This window comes from Macaca fascicularis, chromosome 12 (genome assembly GCF_037993035.2).
Source record: "Macaca fascicularis isolate 582-1 chromosome 12, T2T-MFA8v1.1".
NCBI classification, from domain to species: Eukaryota; Metazoa; Chordata; class Mammalia; order Primates; family Cercopithecidae; genus Macaca; species Macaca fascicularis.
This window is the reverse complement of record NC_088386.1, coordinates 60,083,507-60,105,662: the sequence shown is the minus strand read 5'-3', so window position 1 is coordinate 60,105,662 and position 22,156 is coordinate 60,083,507. Positions and strand designations below refer to the sequence as shown.

Sequence of the window (22,156 nt, the reverse complement as noted above, 5' to 3'; positions counted from 1 at the left end):
TGCCACCATGCCCAGCTAATTTTTTATATTTTTAGTGGAGATGGGATTTTGCCATGTTGGCCAGGCTGGTCTTGAACTCCTGACCTCATGTGATCTGCCTGCCTAAACCTCCCAAAGTGTTGAGATTACAGACGTGAGCCACTGTGCCCCGTTATAATATAGATAAGAGATACATAGATTTTTCAGAGACCAAAGTGGTGGGGAAGTAATATAAATAGTTATTGAATGACCTTTAGTTTAGACAATGAAGATAATGGAAGTTGTTGGACAAAGTAGCTTTGACACATAAACAAGTCTTGGATAGGTAGCATTCGTTCAATGTATAAGACAATTAAATGTAGAAGACACTGTATAAGGAATTATAACTGACTAATGTTTACTGATTTACTAGAATGATATTTTAATAAAATATTTTAATAAAAAGTCTACCTATGGATTGGGAAAAAGTATTTGCAAACCATATGTAATTATAAGGGTTAATATCCAAAATTTATGAATAACTTATACAACTCAATATCAGAAAAACAAATAACCCAATTAAAAATTAGCAAAGGACTGAGTGCGGTGGCTCCTACCTGTAACCCCAGCACTTTGGGAGGCTGAGGCAGGCAGATCACCTGAGGTCAAGTGTTCGAGACCAGCCTGACCAACATGGTGAAAGCCCGTTTCTACTAAAAAAAAAAAAAAAAAAAATACAAAATTAGCCGGGCGTGGTGGTGCATGCGTGTAATCCCAGCTACTCAGGAGGCTGAGAGAGGAGAATCATTTGAACCTGGGAGGTGGAGGCTGCAGTGAGCCAAAATTGCGCCATTGAGCTCCAGTCTGGGCAACATGAGTGAAAGAATTAAACTCCTTCTAAAAAAATTTTAAAAATAAAGCAGCAAAGGGCCTGAATAGACATTTTTCCGAAGAAGACATAAAAATGGCTAACAGGTATGTGAAAAGGTGGTCAACATCACCAATCATCAGGTAAATGCAAATCAAAACCATTATGAGATATCACTTCATACCCATTAGGATGGCTGTTATCAAAAAGACAAGAGGTAACAAGTATTGGTGAAAGGATAGAAAAAGGAGAACTCTAGTACACTGCTGGTGAGAATGTGCATTGGTACAGTCATTCTGAAAAACAGTATGGATATTTGTAAAGAAATTAAAAATAGAACTGCCATATATGACACAGCAGTCCCTCTCGGATATATACCCAAAGGAGTTTAAGTCAGCATGTCACAGAGATGCCTGCACTCCCATGTTCATTGCAGCATTATTCACAATAGCTAAGATATGGAAACAACTTAAGTACCATGTCCCATTAATGGGTGTATATTTGAGCTTATATACGTAATTTATTGTATATTTGCATTACACACACATGCAGATACACACAAGGGAATACTATTCAGCCTTAAAAAATAATATGCTGCCATTTGCTACAACATGGATGAACCCGGAGGACATTATGCTTAGTGAAATAAGTCCTTTTTTCTTTTCTAGCAGAAAGAAAAATATTGCATGATCTCAGATGTGTAGTCTAAAAATAAATCAAATATGCAGAGATAGAGAACAAAACAGTGGTTACCAAGGGCAGTGGTGGGGTGGAGGGAAATGAGGAGATGTAGATCTAGGATACAAAGTAGCAGATGTGTGGGATGAACACATCTAGAGCTCTAAGGTACAGCATGAGAACTATAATTCATAATAATGTATTGACTTTGGAATTTTGAGAAATGAGTAGATTTTAGCTGCTCTTGCCACACTTGCAAGAAAATGGGTAACTATGTGAGGTAATAGACATGTTAATTTGTTTTACTATGTAACCAGTTTGCTATTTATTTTTATATATATATCTCATAACATCATGTTGTATACTTTAAATATACACAATAAAATTTTTTAAAAACACAAACAGGAATATTTAAGCTCTTTTTCTTGTTTCTACCTACACAGGTGATTAAAGTGTACAGTGAAGATGAAACCAGTAGGGCTTTAGATGTACCCAGTGACATAACGGCTCGAGATGTTTGTCAGCTGTTGATCCTGAAGAATCATTACATTGATGACCACAGCTGGACCCTTTTTGAGCACCTGCCTCACATAGGTGTAGGTAAGGATACAGAGTTATTGTCTCACATCATTGCTTTTCTATTTCTCGTTCAGCTCCCTCTTGAACACCAATAATTCTTAGATTTGGTCTTTTGAGGTAATTTTCTATATCTTATAGGTGATCTCAGTTCCTTTTCATTCTTTTTTCTTTTTTTCCTTCTGATCATGTATTTCAGATAGCCAACTCATTGATGTTTTCCTCTGCTTGATCCATTCTGCTGTTGAGAGCCTCTAATGAATTTTTCAGATCAGAGAATGTATTTCTCAGGTTCACAATTTGTTGTAATTTCAAAAAAAACAATCTCGTTGTTAAATTTATCTTATAAATATCTGAATTGATTTTATCAATTTTATCCTGGCAATCACTGAATTTCCTTAAAGGTGCTATTTTAAATTCTTGGTCAGAGCTCACATATTGCTGTCTTGCTAGGGTCATTTACTGGTTCCTTGTGTCTGTTTGGAGAGATCGTGGTTCCCTGTTTGCTGCTGTTTTTGTGGATGCGTGTCTATATCTTTGCACTGAAGGATTAGTTATTTGTTCGAGCCTTCTTTGCCTGGTTTCTTTTGTTTTTTTATTGGATATATTCCTTAGAGGTTTTTACCGATAGGTCATTGCCTTCTTTTTGGCTCTAGATGGCGCCTTAAGCCTAGGTTTGCCTTGGCTCTAGTAAAGGTCAGAGCACTGCACTTTCCAAATGGAAGAGGTTCCCAAAGGGGATATCCCAACACTGTGGAACAGCTGGCTAGGGGCCCATGGCCAGGGGACCCGTGGGATGAACCTCCTGCCGTGTGGTGCTGCTGAACAGCCACTCTGATTTGGTGTCTCCTTTGGCTGGGTTGCAGAGCAGAGTTTCTGGGGCTGGGAGTGGTCGTCTTGCCTCCTTTTTTTTGTCTCTGCCTGTCCTCAGGGATATTTCTCCCATCAGGCAATCACAATGCTTCCTGTGATTAAGACAGAGACAGATCTCCTGCCAGGGAACCCAAGATGGTGGGGTAGGAGGTTGTCCACCTAAATCTCACTTTTTCTGGTGTAAACACTGTGAGTTGGGGGAAAGTTTTTCACAAGCTTGTGGGAGGGGCATCGTGGTGGATACTGAAGTTTGGTTCTCTTACCGTCTGGAGTTTTTCTTCACTTTTCTGTTGCCCATGGAACTGTCTCATCTTCATATTTGAGTTCTGGGATACTTCTGGGGAAAATCTCAATGCTGTTTATTTGGTTTTGGTTTTCTGTTGGGGAGAATGAAGCCAGTGGCTTCTTTGCCATTATTTTTCAGAAAGTCCTGCTTTTCTGTTTATTTTAGTATAGATCCTATGGTGAAGATTTTCTTCAGAGGTACAAAAATAGAAAAGAATTATGAATAGTCATTTCTTTATTCTTTTTATTTTTTGTTATTTGTAGTCACAAGAGAAAGAAAGTAGCACAAAGTGGAAACAAGGATAGAAATTTTTATAATTTACACACCCCGCTACATTTAAAGAATGATCTATGGGAATTTCAGCGCTAAAACAGATCCAATTGATGGAAGAATACATTTCATAATAATTTTTATTAGCACAATGCAAAGTGTTTGAGATGTTTAAAAAAAAAAAAAAAAAAAAAAAAAAAAAAAAAGCTGTCATTTGGACCACGATTTGAGTCAATTGTAGCACAGACAGGTACAAGTATCCATAGCAGTGGTTCTCTTTATGGGAGTGTAGACCCTAAACTTTTCTTGAAGAAATAAGTAAGTCCTTCACATTTTAAAGACATAAACACAAGGAGTAGCCTTTTAAAAATGTTTTATTTGGAAATGCATCTCTATTATGAAGTATGAAGGGTTTTAAAAAATTCTTTTAATATGTTGTAAAGAATTTGTTCTACTAGAGTAAGACAGGATTTGGCAACAGTTTTGTCCCCTGATTTTTTATTTTTATAGATTTGTTTTCAAAACATGTTTACATATCAGTAGATGAGACAGGAAGGAGTTTGTTATGGCGATGCCATTTGATTCTTTGAACCCTTCATTAGTTTCCTGTGGTTGCTGTTCCAAATTACCACAAACTCAGCTTCAAGCAACAGAAATTTATTCTCACACTTTTGGAGTCCAGAAGACTGAAATCCATATCACTGGGTTGAAATCAAGGTGTTGTCAGGGATGTGTGTCCCCTGGAAGCCCTAATTTCTTGCCTCTTCCAGCCCTGGTGGCTGCCAGCATTTGTTGGCTTGTGGCTGCATCACCTAATCTCTGCCACTGTGGTCACATTGCTTTCTGCTCTTCTGTCTGTATCAAGTCTCTCTCTTTCTTATAAAGGCGGTAACATTTCGGGCCCACCCAGATAATTCAGGATGATCTCCATTTCAAGATCCTTAATTTAATACTGTCTGCAAAATTTTTTTTTCCATGTGACATTCACAGGTTCTAGGAATTAAGATGTGGTTTTCTTTTGGGGGCTATAGTTCAGCCTGCCACAAACTTCGTTGCATTATATGTTTAACAACTTTTAGTAAGAAATCATCAAAATCATTTTAAATAATTTATCAGTGACTGTTCCATTAATTGCTTCAATTTGTTCAGACTTGTGAAAGAATTTTGTACATAGTCATTGGAATCATTTACTTTCTAGCATAGCTGCCAATATATAAAGTCATCCCCTTGTTTGATGCATTCGAGTTTATGCCTCAGAGCAATGTGCCAATGTAAGGTTCTGTTCAAATGAATAGCCTTTCTCTTATGAAATGGAATTAAAAATGATTTTGGCAGGAAAGGTGTGTTCTTAGAAGGATTCATTTTTTAAAGATCTGGGAAGTGGTTTTTCTGAACACTACCTGCATTCCCTGAACTACTTAGAAAATGTTTGTACTTCTGATTTGACAACGGGTGTCCTGGGACATGCCAGAACCTCATGAAGGGGACAGAGTGAGGCCTGTGGAGAGGAAGCTAGAATTGTTCCGCAGTCTCTTCGGTTGATAGCTGATAAGCTACAATAGTGCAACTGATTTTGACAGCTCAGCCTAGATAGTTATCAATCTGCCAAGGACGCTTGCTTCTAAAGGTATGTCATACTGGCAAATACGACTTGTTGCCTCATCTTCTAGGACAGAAAAGGCTCACCATAGATTTTCTTCATGGATGTTTGTGGCTAGTTTAACTTGTATTCATGATAATTAATCTCCTAGAAGTATGGTATTAATTCTCAATAGATATCTGCCCTATTCCAAGCTATTTCATTTAGCTCCTAATTAGCATTATATATTATTACAGTATTTTATATTCTTAAGTTTTTCTTTCGGGGGGACTTAAAATTTTTTTTTGTTATAGTCACTACCATTTATCTCTAACAAATAGCTTTGCAGTTCAGTAATAAAAATCTGCTCTGTAAATCAAGAAGTGTTTTTCACTGAAAACACTGTAAATTATTTATATTAAGGAATAAAATGTACAGGTCTTTTAATGCAAAAGCTTCAAATGGAACACTGGGAATTAATTTGATCCACATATTAAATTTAAACTTTTAGGGATCAAGTAGTAATAGAAGTTTATTTCTTTATTACTGTATTTTCTGGAAACTGCTGAAATAAAATCAAAGATAATGAGTATATTCTCATGACTTCATCAACCATGCATTAGACCAAAGCTCATGAGAAAGAATTTTATTTCCAGAGCCTTCTTGTGTTTTTTTTTTCCTTTGGTTTTTCATTCAGATTATATATTTAAACAGAACAATTGAAAACATTAATTCTACCCCAATGCTAACATGTATTAGATTTAATAGCTTCCAGTTCTTTACCGATGTAACAGGAGAGTAATCACTATTGAGGTAGTGTCATCTTCCTCAACACAAAATATAAACAGATTTGTCTTTAAAATGTTTTTTTTTTTAGTTTTGCCTTTTTGCATAGTATATTATAATCTTGCAATATCTATTCAGTCTAATAGTGGTAGGAAGTAAAATGTTCAATTTAATTTGCATATTTAAATGAATGGAAAGAACTACAGTGGTTTTTTTCTCCTTAAATGTGATATGCAGCTGCAGATGCTCTTTGCTAACAGAATAAACCACTGATGTCTTTACTGCAAGTCTTCTGTGAGTGCTACTGATGTGAAGAACCAAAGGATGAACTATTTTCCAGAACTTTAGTGATCAGCCAGTCGGCTCTGCATATTGTTTAAGAAACATTCTTACACTCTTTTTGTCCAAAATGATGAATTTTCAATAAAATTCAATTTGGTTTTCTGTTCCTGTGTTAACTTGCTTAGGGTAATGCCCTTATTGAATAGGGAGTCCAACATCAATGATGGCTATAGGAGTGTGGCTTTATTTCTTTTTATGCAGGACATGACTTCATTCTTTTTTTTAATGGCTTCATAGTATGCCATGATTTATATGTACCCTTTTTATTTTTTTTTTCTGAGACAGAGTCTCGCTCTGTCACCCAGGCTGGAGTACAGTGGTGTGATCTTAGCTCACTGCAACCTCCGTCTCTCGGGCTCAAGCTATTCTTGTGCATCAACCTCCAGAGTAGCTGGGATTGCAGGCACATGACACCACACCCGGCAATTTTTTTTTTTTTTTTTTTTTTTTAGTAGAGATGGGGTTTCACCATGTTAACCAGGCTTGTCTTCAACTCCTGAGGTCAGGTGATCCACCCACCTTGACCTCCCAAAGTGCTAGGATTACAAGTGTGAGCCACCATGCCTGGCCTGTATGTACTGCATTTTCTTTATCCAGTCCACTGTTGGTGATTCCGTGTCTTTGCTATTGTGAATAGTGCTGCAATGAACATACGAGTGCAGGTGTCTTTTTATTTATTTTGGATATATGCCCAGTAATGGTATCGCTGGGTTGGATGATAGTTCTTTTTTAAATTTTTGAGAAATCTCCAAACTGCTTTCCACAGTGGCTGAACTAATTTACATTCCACCAGCAGTGTATAAGCATTCCCTTTTCTCTGCAGCCTTGCCAGTATCTGCTGTTTTTTAGCTTTTTGATAATAACCATTCTGACTGGTGGGAGATAGTATCTCATTGTAGTTTTGATTTGCATTCCTCTGATGATTAGTGATGTGGAGGAATTTTTCACGTTTGTTGGCTACTTGTATGTCTTCTTTTAAGAAGTATCTATTCATGTCCTTCACCACTTTATAATGGGGTTATTTTTTGTTTGTTGAATTGTGTAAGTTCCTTATAGATTCTAGACATTAGACCTTTGTCAGATGCATAGTTTGCAAATATTTTCTCCCATTCTGTAGGTTGTCTGTTTAATCTGTTGATAGTTTCCTTTACTGTGCGGAAGCTCTTTAGTTTAATTAGGTTCCACTTGTCTATTTTTGTTTTTGTTGCAATTGCTTTCGAGGACATAGTCATAAATTCTTCCTCAAGGCTGATGTCCGGAATGGTGTTTCCTAGGTTTGCTTCCAGGATTCTTATAGGTTGAGGTTTTTAATCTTTTAAATCTTTAATCCGTCTTGAGTTAATTTTTGTATATGGTGCAAAGTAGGGGTCCACTTTCCTTCTTCTGTATATGGCTAGCTAGTTTTCCCAACACCATTTATTAAATAGGGAGTCCCCTCCTTGTTGCTTATTTTTGTCAACTTTGTCAAAGATCAGATGGCTGTAGGAGTATGGCTTTATTTCTGGGTTCTCTGTTCTGTTGCATTGGTCAATATGTCTGTTTTTGTACAGGTATCATGCTGTTTTGATTACTGTAGAATTATAATACGGTTTGAAGAGGGGTAATGTGACCCTTCCAGCTTTGTTCCTTTGCTCAGGATTACTTTGGCTACTTGGTCTCTTTTTGGGTTCCGTATTAAGTGGGAGCTAAACATTGGATACTCATGGACATAGAGATGGCAACAATAGACACTGGGGTCTACTAGAGGAGGAAGAGGTGGGAGGAAGGGTTGAAAAACTAACGGTCAAGTACTGTGCTCACTTTCTGGATGACAGGTTCGATTGTATCAAAACCTCAGCATCACACAGTATACCCATGTTAAAAACCTGCATATGTATATATGTATTTCTTGAATTTAAATAAAAGTTGAAATTTTAAAAAATAAATAGAATTGTAAAGGGAAGGGCATAGTATCTATTTATTTACATTTAAATTCATTATTATTATTATTTTTTAGAGACAGGATCTCACTGTTTTGCCTGAGGTGGAGTGCACTGGTGGAGTCATGGCTCACTGCAGCCTCAGATTCCTGGACTCAAACAATCCTCCAGCCTCAGCCTCTATTATTATTATCATTATCATCATTATTATTATTATTATTATTATTATTTTGAGATGGAGTTTCACTCTTGACACCCAGGCTGGAGTGCAATGGTGCAATCTTGGTTCACTGTACCCTTTGCCTCCCAAGTTCAAGTGATTCTCCTGCCTCAGCCTCCCAAGTAGCTGGGATTACAGGCACCCACCACCACACCCAGCTAATTTTTATATATTTTTTAAACTAGAGTCAGGGTTTCACCATGTTAGCCAGGCTGGTCTCGAACTCCTGACCTAAGGTGAACCACCCCGCCTCGGCCTCCCAAAGTACTGGGATTAGAAGCGTGAGCCACCACACCCGGCCTATTATTTTAAAAAATATTTTAAATACAAAAATAATCTAGCTCATTGTAAATAACTGAAAAAAGATATCATGAAGTAAACAATTATTCATAATCTCAACACTGAGCTAACTAATGTTAACATTTTTTAAAGCTCTTTAATCAGTTTTTCTACTTTAACATAGTTGCTATATATATTAACTCTTATAGACTACCTTCTTTTTTTTTCTTTTGTGCACTTAAAACGTATCTTGAGTATTTGTAGTTTTTTACTTGTCATTTTACAGATTCCACAAAAATCAGCAACTCCTCTTGCCTTCTCTGGCTATGTTCCCCATATAATTTAGCAAATATTTATTGACAATTTTGTACCAAGCCTATATTTTGTTGTAGATTCTGGGGATGCAGTATGAGCAAAATAGACAAAAAGTATTGCCCTTGTGAGTTTGCATTTTCATGGGGAGAGAGAGAGGAAACAAAGCCTAATATTTGTTATCCCAGAGGAGATGATAAGCTCTGGGGAGGGAGGGCAGGAGGAAAGGGGGAGAGTGAGTGCTAGAGCAGAAGGGAGATGTACCTTATTTTTTATTTATTTATTTTGAGACAGAGTCTCATTCCATTGCCCAGGCTGGAGTGCAGTGGCACAATCTTGGCTCACTGAAATCTCCACCCCCTGGGTTCAAGCGATTCTCCTGCCTCAGCCTCCCGAGTAGCTGGGATTACAGGTGCCCACTACCTCGCCCAGCTAATTTTTGTATTTTTAGTAGAGATGGAGTTTCACCATCTTGGCCAGGCTTGGTCTTGAACTCCTGACCTCGTGATCCACCCGCCTCGGCCTCCCAAAGTCATGGGATTACAGATATGAGCCACCGCACCTGGCTGGGAGATGCACTTTAAAGAGGCATCAGGGAAAGCCTCCCTGACTGGGAATGTTTGAGTAGAGAAATGAAGGACACAGCAGGCAGGCTGTGCAATTAAATGGAAGATTATTCTGGACAGAGGGAACAGCAGGTGGAAAGGCCTGGACGTGGCCGTGTGCTTGTGTTCAGGAAGCAGCCTCGGGGCCATTGCACCTGGAGTGGAGTCAATAAAGTGGAAGGTAATGGGAGAGGACTTCATAGAGCTGCCCCAGGACCAGATCGTGTAGGGTCTCATAGGCCAGGAAGTGGGCCTGGCATTTACACTGAGTGAGGAAAAAGCAAGGGGAGGTCTTTGAGTCAGAGAAGAATATGATGTGATTTAGTTTTAAAAGTATACTACTAAGGAGGCCAGAATGCAAGATTTGACCTTTCATTTTGCTTTTCCATCAGACTACCTGTGGCTCCCTGGAATGATCCCCACCTATCTGTCATTTCTACTAGTTGTACATGCCCCCATTGTATCATCTTCACATGTGGTCTGCGTGTTTATGAGATTTAGTGTTTGTGAGATCCTGAGGCCTCATAGGTAAGGACATTTTGACTTATAGGATAGATGAGAGTTGAGGGTTTTCTGCACTTTAGCTCACTTTTAGTGACCAAGATAAGCTTAGGCCAGTTTCGGAGACATTCCGAGTTGTTAATACATATGCTACTATAATTGCTTCTCATCTGTCTAAACCATATCACAAACCACTAAAAGCAGAAGGGGGAATACTTGACATTCAAAATGTGGTATGTTCCTGAACCTGAAGTCTTAATTTCAGAGTTACGCTTTCTGTGGCAAAGGAAACTTTAATCTTATTAATTTTTCTCTTCTTTTTCCCGAGATAGAGTCTCCCTCTGTCACCCAGGCTGGAGTGCAGTGTGTAATCTTGGCTTATTGCCACTTCCGCCTCCCAGCTTCAAGTGATTCTTGTGCCACAGACTCCTGAGTAGCTGGGATTACAGGCGTGCACCATCATGCCTGGCTAATTTTTGTATTTTTAGTAGAGATGGGGTTTCACTATGTTGGCCAGGTTGGTCTCGAACTCCTGACCTCAAGTGATCCATCTGCCTTGGCCTCCCAAAGTGCTGGGATTACAGGTGTGAGCCACTGCGCCTGGCCATTATTAGTATTTTTAATATAAATGCATATGTGTGATAGCTACTACTAGTGTGCATAGAGTATGTATTTTCATATCTATTTACATACAGGAATACAAAGATCTAGATTCTGTCAGATTCTGTAATTTGCATTTTCCCACTGAAGCAAGTTGGTTTCTTCCCACCACAATATTTCAAGCAAATGTTCCTGAGATTCTGTGGTCGGTTTGCCTCTGTCTCACTCTACATCTCTCTCAGGAATGCTGTAATTTAAATTGTGAACCACCAAGAAAACTTTCGTATAAATCTTCCTAACCCAGGTAGTAATGAAATTACTGAGATTGAACCGAGCCAACCGAGTTCACTTTATTTATTTTGGCTGAGCAAGAGAATCATGCTAAAAATTACTTGTTTTTGAATTTGTTCAAAACATGAATTGTATAACAATATTATGTTTGGAACTTTGAATGCAATGTCCATGTTTCATATCCTCCACCTGTAATTATTAATATATGCTGCTGAGAATTTTAATAGGCAGAGTCAATCATTGAAAACAACTAAATATCTTGATTGTGTTATGAATCTCTGAATGTCCTTATTTTGGATCATATTATTATATGGTTCTACTTGTACACACACTTTGATAGACATTGAATTTAAAATATCAGCATGTCAACAAATATTTCTCTTTTCGTGATGTAGTAAACCAGGTTTTGCAACTGGTGTGGTTCGCTTCACAGCCACTGGATGTCACTATAGTTCCCCAGATGGAGTCCTCTCTGCTGTTATAATCAGTGTAAGAGTAGGGTGGGGGAAAAACTTCAGCCTCAAGTCCTCTGAAACTTAATGGGATCCATGTTTGTCTTGCTCCCATTTTGATTCCTAATTGAAGCCATGGTATGAAGCAGTGGCAATTAACACAATACCTCAAGCGCATACCTACAGACTCCTCGGGAAGAGGAATTAATTGTATTTTAGTATCTTTGCTAGGGACAGCTGAGATTTCCATTGTGAATATCATTGTGGAGTGGCTTTAATAAGCAAAATGAATGACTGGAGGCTCTTAATGAAACCAGTTTAATGTGTGCAGCTATGCCCACATGATCGCCTTAAGACAGAAGCAATGCACAGTGACAGTGAGGGAATGGTTCACAGCCTCCTGCTTGGAAGCTGCTCCTTCACTCTTTTTTCTTTTTTAACAAAGGAAGTACAAGTGTTTTTCCTGTTCTGGAGCTGATATGTAGTCGGACTTTCTGTGCAGTTTATAACATACCAGCCATCAGAGTTGTGACCACCCTCGTCACAGCAGAAATCATTGTGAAGCCTTTGGGACATGTGGCACTGTGCTTCTTTCCATAAAGAGAATCATGTGCCCTGACGCCCTGGACTTTGAGGAGACATGGTGTCCTGGTAGCGCGCACAGACCGGAAATGGGCAATATTTAACTAGCAAAGATGGGAAGTGCCTATAACTAAATCTGCTTCTGATTCAGCTGATTTTTCCTTCTACATATTCTCAAAGCCTCAGCCACATGAATTCAGGTCCTGGCATCTCTCCCCTCAGGTATTATGTTAGCCTCACAACGGGTCCTCCTGCCTCTGGTAGTGCTAACGTTATCCATCTGAATGCAGACCTGATTCTTTTTGCATTTGGGTCCAAGGTCCTCTGTGGGGCTTGTAGCATCTTGTGACCTGTCTACCCTTCATAGCTGCAGCCTTAATGTCCCACCCTTCCCTCCTTTTAGTTTATATGTTAGAGAACTGCCTGCAGATGCCTGCATACACTACAGTTTCCACTCAGTTTTCTTGTTTATGCTGTTAAGAGTCACAGGAAACCCTTTCCTGTCCATCTTTACTTGGCTAACTGCTGTTCATCTTCCTGGGCTTAGTTATTTTAGTTAAAAATGGAAGGAAAGTAAAATGTCAGCCTTTTCTTAAAAATGCTTATGACAATAAAGATGAAAACTCTCAGCTGTCCAAGCTGACTGATAGGTAACCTAGTGCCACAGTCCTGGGAGAGTGGGGAGAGAAAAGCAGTTGGAGGCATCCCATGCTCAGCCTTGTGAAGTAGAGTCACCCTTTCCATCTGACAGCAGGCCGGGAGACACATCCGCCTCTTACACATGCCTGGCTGCTGGGCGCAAACTGCTGCCGCTGCTCCAGGGCTGTTCCTTGAGATGATCAGGATGCTTGCTGCCACCACCTGTACTCATACATCCCTGGGGAAATTGCAAATCCTGAAAACAACAGAGAGCTGCAGGAGGCACTAAGAGTGTTAGTGATGAATTGTGTCCTGGGAGATGATGTTTCCATAGGACATACTATATAGGTAGGTGTGAGAAACAAGCAGTGTGGACAAGATTTAGATACAAGGTTGTTCAAAGTAGATTGTTTACAATACCAATTAACTAGACGAGTTAAAACCTAATAGTATAAAAGGAGAATACTATAAATGACAGTACATCCAAGGATGTAATGTTATGCAGCTTTTGATCATGCTTTTATTCTTCCTTTGAAGACTGATGTGGGTAAATGTAACATTGTGGTGATGATTGAATAAAATCAGTGTATAAATATATGTTTTCTAATATTATAAAAAGCATATACACATACACTCATATAGAGCAAGAGAAAAAGACAAGAAGGGAATATATTGAAAGGTTAGGTGCTTATTCCTGATTGACAGGTTCAAAGATGTATTGTGATTGTAAGTTATCTGTATTTGCAAAATTTTCTTTAATGGAATGTATTATTTTAATACTCAGAAAAAAAGAAATAAACACAATTTTTAAAACTTTGAAAGAGATTTTTAAAGCCTTAGCTCAGACATCTTTCTGAAGCCCCAAGTTGGACAAAATACACATCTTCTTTGTTGCTGTAACATTTTCTACAACTATTTTAATGGTGATCATATTATTAAAATTAGACAGTAATTCCATGGAGCCGGGACTCTGTACACATGCATCTTTGTAACCCAGGGTCTGAGACAAATAAACATGATTTGAACTAAGTCATACTAAACTGTAAGGCATTTATATTAAAAAATTAAAAGGATGGATTACAAAGTACATAGAAAGAATAGGCTTGGAAAAGAAGCCAAAGAAATCACATGCCGTGCTCAGATAGAATTTACTCTGAGTCCTTAAAGAATGCTGTGAGAACCTTCAGATTAATGGAAACTGTCTGTAAGCTCTTCAGATATTTACCCAGTCAACTCGAGATCATATATATGCAGACATTTTGTGGAAAAATAAGGCTGTCTCTGAATATAAGTTGCAATGGTTGGGTCTGAGTTAATTGGAGACTATTTCCCCTTGCAGAAGAATGAACTGCAGGGCCTTTATAGCCATCAAGCTGAAGTGTCACAATTTTCCTATTATTGCACTTGGGGAGTTGAATGTGTCTGATGGCAATTTTCTGGGGGATCCTGCTGGTATTAAGTAGTATTCTTAGGTTAAGGAACCTTTTAGAAAGTGAGCTGCGTTTTATTCTTTGCTTCTCCAGTTTTTGTTTTGCTTGGCCAGAGACTGTTCATTTTTATCTGAAAATAAGATTGACAAAATGTATGTAGTTTCTACCCAGCATAGAGAAGTACAAGGACCATTTGTCTCCTGGAGTTTCCTGTAAAAAAGGTATTCAAAAAATTGTTTTCTGAGCGAATTAGAGGTAAAAGCCACTTTTGTTTCTTCTCTTATCAAGTGAGAGAAGAGTAGGGACTCAGGTTTCTATTTGAGCTCCACGCTGTACTTGGCAGTAGATTCAGCAAAGAAATCCAGGCAGAAGGTCACAGGTGAGCACTTTCCATTCTTGGAGGATTGAGGTTTTTAAAAAGACTTTGATGTTAAATCAACAGTTTCAGAAGAAACTTCTTGCTTTCTTCTTCTTTTTTCTTTTCTTTTTCTTTTTTTAAAGAAAGAGTTTCTGAAAATTTGAAAACAGAATTACATGTAGTTATCATTATTTGGTAATATTTATTTTTATTACCGTAAGACCTCACTGACCTATTAGAAACAAAAAATACAACTTAAGGCAATATGAAATTTTTGTTTTTGTTTTGAAAAAGCTTTTAAAATGCTTTTGAAGCTTTTCTTTGTTTGTCCTTCTTCGTGATTGCTATGTTGAAGTAATTTAAGAGGGCTTCCCTCCTATTTTTCTGCCTACATATGAGTGGTAGTTGCCAATTGTAAGTTACTTTCCAGTGCCCAAAAAATAAGTCAGAAAGTTTTATTTTCAATGGATTTGTATCTGTGAAGTTTTAATAACATGTTTTATTATAGTACTTTGGATGGATTTTATGAAGTTTTAAAAATAAAGTATTTAAAATAATAATTTTGAATTCATGTGATTCCTACCTGTGGTCATTTCTCAAATGGTAACTCAAAAAGTACCCGAGTTCATTCTGGGTTTTGAACATTGCAGCAAAGAACCCCTAGTTGTAGAATTAATGTTGTTCCTTTTGATATTTGAAATATATGATAAATAACTTAGTAGGATTACTTAGTTGGTTAAAATTTCCTTGGTAGGAGAAAGGTCCATAGAAAGTTTAATAAGGCCTTTTGGTTTAGTGTTTTGTTTTGTTTGCCCTTTTCTTAGGTCTTGGTAATGACGTTTTTTGGCTAGACTGAGGCAAATGAAAGTTGGTTTTCAGCAACATTTCACCTCCTTTTGCAGCATTTTTATTTTCTTCTCGGAGTAATCCATCTAGTCATCTTGCATCTTCCTGTTGAATTTTCTGTCTACTAGGGCCTGTATTTAGTCAGATATCTGCATTGAAAAAAGAAATGCTAATTTTATGTGAGATGTGATGAACTGATATTCAATTATGCCTCCCGGGGTTGTTTGGATTATTGTAACATTAATCCTTTAACATAATGGGATTGGTTGGGGGAAGGTACAATGCATCCAAACTGGGATGGTGATATATACATTTAAAAAGAATATGTAATATAATCTCTAAAAATCAGATTCTATAATAAGAAAATTATATCTTCATTACCAGGCTAGTATATAAGGTAAAAAAACTATAGCTGCATTCAATCCTCTTGACTTTTATTAGCTTCCTTAATATGTTATCTGAATTTTTGATAGAACAGTACTAGAAATCTTTTTTGTAGGAATGGAATGTATGTCTTTGGCTTTCTCACATACTCTGTTTCTTGATGGCTTTTTAAAAGACGTATTTTCTTAAGATTACCAGATTAGTTTCCTAGTGCTAGTAATTGCATTATGTAAATACTTGGTTTTATAGTTCTGTGACATTTTCTGCAAATCTTTTATCCTTTATTTTATTTTTTCAAGATTGGTATTCTGGTTTTTATCTGCGTGTGGTCAACAAAACCCCTGACTAGATTCCACTTCTCAGTAACCATACATGTTACACTAGTTCTTTTTTTATATTCAGCCTCCTGAGTAGCTGGGATTACGGCATTGAGCCACTGAACCTGCTTAGTTCTTTAGTTACACATTTGTTGTAGCTGTTCAAATGTAGTTTGATTTTTCAACCTTTTTTGTTTTATTTTCTTTTTTGATGCAGTCCAAATTCAAATGATTTGTACTTTCATGGAAAGTGAAGATTGACATAATTTGAAATCTTGCCCATTACTGTTTTGTCCCGTACACTTAAAATGTGATTTACTTTCAGTTAATTAGCAAATATTTATTGAATACCTTTCAAAATAAAAGAATTGGAAGCAACTAAGGTAGAGAATGGCAGGAGCATGAAAGAGCAATTTTAGTTGATAAAGACAGAATGTGCAGGATATAAATAGATCCAGCAAAGGTGATAGGGAATGTCCCTTGGGTGAGAACGTCCATGAAGTTGAAGCAATGTGTGCAGGGAAAAGAACATCAACTTGGGCTCAGACATGTGGTTGTCATTCACCCTGGGCACTTGGGACCTATAAATGGGGGCACTTGGGACCTACACCATCCAGTTACCATCTAGCTCCCTCACAGTCTCCACTCCACCAGTTTCCTTCAATAACTCTTTAACTCTGCCTCCTTTCCCAGAGGGCAGAGGGGGGGTCCATACGCTATTCTGAACCTCTGTTTCTACCTGTAAAAATGGAACTATAACTTGCTTATTAGATTATTATATTGATTTCCTAAGGCTTCTATAACAAATTACAAATTTGGTGGCCTAAAAACTAGAAATGTATCCTTTCACAGTTCTGGAGGGTCACATCCTTTGCAAGAACCTTAGGGAGATTCCATCCCTTGCCCACTACAGCTTCTCTTGGCTACTAGCTTTCCTTGGCTTGTGATGATTTCACTTCAACCTCTGCTTCCCTGATCACATTGCTTTTCCTCTTCTGTCTGTGTTAAATCTCCTGCCTCTCTCTTAAACGGATATTTGTGATTGGATTTAGGGTCCACCTTAATCCAGGTTATTTTCACCATTTCAATATCGTTAATTTAATGACATCTGCAAAGGCTTTACCATATAATGCAACATTTACAGGTTCTAGAGATTAGGACCTGATATCTTTAGGGCCATTTACTTAGCTTACTACAGGTATTATAACAATTAAATACAATAATAAAACAGCTCTCAGACTCAGACATGCAGAAATGTAACTTCATTACAGTATTTTGAATTAGTTTCTAATACTGAATCACCTGGCTTAAGAACAGACAGTTTATTCTTCTATTATTTGTTTGTTCTTTGGATTGTTCTTAGTCTTCTTGAGGAAAATAATCAATGCAATTTTTATCAATGAGTTCCATACACATTTAAAATGTGTTCAGTTGAAGGTTGAGACCTACCTTCACTCTTCCAGCACTCTGTTGGGACATTTAAATCCCCAGAGGGATATCTGTCTAACTTTTATCCAACTGTTGTCTTTATGTTGTAGAAACTCCTGCTTTTTAAGCTTATTGCATAATCATGATGACCCTTAGGTTCAGTCTTCCTTTAGTCCTTCCATATTTCTTCTTGGGAACTTGGTACTACAATACTCTTGCCCGGTACTGGGATGCTATGGACTTGACATTGTTCTTAGCTATTGCTTCTCTGTCATGCTTGGTGAAGGACTTCTATTTAAGGCTTTGAGCCACATACCACTGTTAAACCTATCTGGAATCTTACAACTCTTAGAGGGTTCTATTCAGGAAGGAGGCAGGATGTGTGAAGGGGTGGCCTGCCCCTCCACACCTGTGGGCGTTTCTCGTTAGGTGGAACCAGACACTTGAGAAAAGAAATGAGACACAGAGACAAAGTATAGAGAAAGAAAAAGTGGGCCCAGGGGACCGGAGCTCAGCATACAGAGGACCCACACCGGCACTGGTCTCTGAGTTCCCTCAGTATTTATTGATCATTATCTTTACCATCTTAGAAAAAGGGAAGTGGCAGGATAATAGGATCATTGTAGGGAGAAGGTCAGCAGTAAGACATATGAATAAAGATCTCTGTGACATGAATAAGTTTAAGGAAAAGTGCTGTGCCTTGATATGCATATGCAAACATCTCCATAAACCTTTTTAGTCCATAAAGAGCAGCATTGCCGTCCCACCTTCAGCCCTAAGGCGGCTTTCTCCTTTCTCAGTAAACAGAACATACAATCGGGTTTTACACTGAGATGTTCCATTGCCCAGGGACGGGCAGGAGACAGATGCTTTTCTCTATCTCAACTGCCAAGAGGCCTTCTTTCCTCTTATATTAATCCTCCTTAGCACCGACCCTCCACAGGTGTCAGGCTGGGAGACGATTAGGTCTTTCCCTTCCCACGAGGCCATATTTCAGACTATCACATGGGGATAAACCTTGGACTACACCTAGCTTTCCTAGGCAGAGGTCCCTGCGACCTTTGGCAGTGTACATGTCCCTGGGGACTTGAGATTAAGAGAATGGTGATGACTTTTCACAAGCATACTGCCTTCAGGCACTTGTTTAACAAAACACACCCTGCACAGCCCAAAATCCATTAAACCTTGAGTCACCACAGCACATGTCTCTTGCAAGGACAGCGTTGGGGGTAGGGTCACAGATTAACAGCATCTCAAATACAGAACAAAATGGACTCTCTTATGTCTACTTCTTTCTATATAGACACAGTAACAGTCTGATCTCTCTTTTCCCCACATTTCCCCCTTTTCTTTTCAACAAAACCACCATTGTCATCATGGCTTGTTCTCTATGGTCACTGTCTCTTTGGAACTGTTGGGTATACCTGCAGACTAACAGCAGACAGAGCAGGCACACAAGGATTAATATGAAATTTACAATAGTAGTACTTCAGATGGTCTTAACCAAAGTGACAGGGTTAAGATTTGCAAGGCCATCAGCAACTCCTGCAATTGCCTCAGTTTCACAGTCTGATCTCTCTTTTCCCCACAATGTGGAGTCACTTGGGACCTACACCATCCAGTTACCATCTAGCTGCCTCACAGTCTCCACTCCACCAGTTTCCTTCAATCACTCTTTAACTCTGCCTGCTTTCTCAGAGGGCAGAGGGTGGGTCCCCACAAGTGATAATGGAGGATTGGCTAGGCATGCTTCTTCCTAAACAGTTATATTTGTCAAAAATGGATAAAGTCTACTGCGAAGCTCAAAAAAACCAACAAAATGCCTCTTTGCTATTTTTTCCTTTCTTTATAGTGTAGTATGAGGGCAGAATTCATAGTGTTTTCTTAGAGGTAGAGAAAGGTAATGGGTCCAAGGAAACATAGGTTGGCAAAGCGAATAAACAGGCATCTTTATTGATATCTTGAAATTGTCTCCAACTGCAGTTGCAAAGAATACAGATACAGTGCTTAGCACGTAGTGCATTTAATAATGTGTACCTGTGTTTCATAATCTTGAAATACCAGCTGAGTTTACATGAGAAGTAAACAGAAGTAGGACAGTTTTTTTTTTAATACTTTAAGTTCTAGGGTACATGTACACAGCAGACAGATTTTTAAGAATGCAACTTCCCACTTGGTAGCTCAGTGATCACTGGATGTCCCTCCAGTTTGATTGTCTTGCAGTTTTTCTAGCTTATTACTGGTAACACAGTCCTTCCAAGTGCTAAGGCTGAGAACCTTGACGTCTTCCTCAAGTACTTACTTTTTCACTCCATATCCAATCTGTCAGCAAATTCTGTTGGCCCTACCTTCAAAATAGATCAAGATTCTGTGTATTTTTTTTTTTAACCACATCAACTGCTACCATGCTAATCTAAGCTGCATCATCTCTCCTGGGGTTAGTTCCAATAGCCTACCAAATGGTCTTTGTGCTTTCAGCCTTTTAAAATCAGTTTCTGCTCCACAGTGTGATCCTATTGAAACTTGTTAGTTCATGTTATTCCTGTGTTCAAAATGACTTCCCATCCAACACAGGAAAAGCCAAATCCTTACTATATAGACTGCAGGGCTTTCTACAACTCATCATCTCATCACCATTATTTCCTTAACTTCTTTTCCTGGGATAACCCCTTTTCCTCATTTAGCGTTAGCCACACTAACCTCCTGGCTGTATTTCAAACATACCAGCCTTTCTCTCACCTCAAGGGCTTTTTTTCTTACTCCTCCTCTTTATCTGCTTGGCTCCTGTCCTCTTCTCCTTTAGGTCTCTGTTTAAACATTGTCTCTCAATGAGGCCTTCTTGACAAGCTGTTGGAAATGGGTTCCTATCCCCTGTGTCTTCAGCACTTTCTCTCTCTTCCCTGCTCTATTTTTCCCTGTAAGGTTTGTCACCACTATTATGGTTTAAATATTTGCCCCTCCAAATTTCCTGTTGAAATGAGATCCCCAGTGTTGGAGGTAGGTCTAGTGGGAGGTGTTTGGGTCATGAAGGCAGATCCCTCGTGAATGACTTGGTGCCATCCTTGTGGTAATGAGTGAGTTCTCACTCTATTCGTTCACACAAAAACTGGTTGTCCAAGAGCCTGGCATGTCTATTGCTGTCTCTTGCCATGTGACACACCTGCTCCCCCTTCACCTTCCTGCATGATTGTAGGCTTCCTGAGTCCTCACCAGAAGCAAGTGCTGCTACCATGCTTCCTGTATAGCCATGAGCCAAATAAACCCCTTTTCTGTATAAATCACCCAACCTCAGTATTTCTTGATAGCAACAAAAAATGGACTAAGACCACCACTTTTTATGATTCACATTATATTTATTATCCACGTATTCCCATTAGAATGAAAGCTTCATGAGGGCAGTTATTTTGTTACTATCTTCTCCACTACAAAATTTTTCACCCTAAGATGAGTGTTTGACATACTGTGGACCTTCAGCAAATATTTGTGGAATGGATGAACAAATGACTAAGTTATAGCTGACTGCCAGACTATATGAATTTGTCTATAACAAGCAGAAGCAGACAAGCTTTTTGGGTGGGTTCACATTCATACACATGTTTTAGGAGGTTTGCTATGCTATCAGTGTCCATGTTAGATTAGAAGAATGAGAAAGGAGAGGTTTGAAGATTAGTTAGGCTGAACAAGAAAAGGCAAAGGTCTAAATTGAAATGGTGACAGTAGGACCTGGTGTGGGGGTTGTTAGTTGTGTGAGAGACACCCAGAGGAAGAATCCCTGCAATCAGAGAATTTCATGAGTAGAGGATATTGGAGTAGAGGTAGAGAAAGTTGCAAAGGTGATCTGTAGTTCTACCTTTTTTGAGAGAGTGTGGTAAAAATGACAGTAATGGAGATAGGATAATTTAGGAAGAAAAAGCCATTTGAAAGGGAAAAATGTAGATGACTTTGTTTCATTTTTAAATTTAAAAAGTTTTTTGGTACCATTTAAAATTTTGTATATGTACAGTTCAGTGGCATTATATGAATTCACATTGTTGAATATTGTTGTGCAACCATCATGACTGGCCATCAATCTCTAAAATATTTTAATTTTCTCATACTGGAACTCTGCATCAATTAAATGATAACTGCTCATTCCCTACTCTCTCCAGCCCCTGGCAACCCCCATTCTATTTTCTGTCTCTATGAATTTCACTATTATAGGTACTTTGTATAAGTGGAATCATACAGCACTTGTTCTTTTGTATTTGCCTTATTTCTCTTAGCATAATAGCTTCAAGGTTCATCTATGTTGTAGCATGTGTCAGAATTACATTCCTTTTTAAAGCTGAATATTCCATTGTATGTACTGCATATACCACATTTGTTATCTATTCATTGTTCATGGACATGGACTTTAGGTTTTCACCTTTTGGCTATTGCGAATGATGCTGCTATGAACATTGGTATACAAATTTCTGTTCGAGTCCCTGCTTTCACTTCTTTTGAGTAAACAGCCAGAAGTGGAATTGCTGGATCCTATGGTAATTTTATGTGTCGTATTTTGACTTTGGTTTCAGACACACTGTATTTGAGGTGGTGGACCGTATAGCAGTTAGGACAGGAGCATGGGTGAGAACAATTATAGTCAGAGATTTCACTTCAGAAAACCTAACAAATGAGATGATAGAAGAGGTGAGAATGGATTTGTTTATAGGGGGAGAAAGAAAGGAGTTGAACCAGGGACTGATATAGAGGAGAAGGAGCTAGTGGAGCCAGTCAATGGGATAGGAAAGGAGCA

The 22,156-nt window shown here is 38.4% G+C and overlaps 1 protein-coding gene across 9 annotated transcripts in view; it reads left to right on the top strand.

Moving 5' to 3' along the window:
* The window catches only part of GRB14 (growth factor receptor bound protein 14), a 127,929-nt gene that overhangs the window by 69,797 nt on the left and 35,976 nt on the right, over positions 1-22,156 (top strand). For all 9 annotated transcript variants that reach the window (XR_012421167.1, XR_012421168.1, XM_045367168.2 and 6 more), the window contains one exon: positions 1,948-2,104. Coding sequence is in view for 6 of the 9 variants with exons in the window: in XM_045367168.2 (XP_045223103.1) it covers positions 1,948-2,104 (157 nt within the window). In the remaining 3 variants the exon portion in view is untranslated. The remainder of the gene's footprint in view (positions 1-1,947; positions 2,105-22,156) is intronic.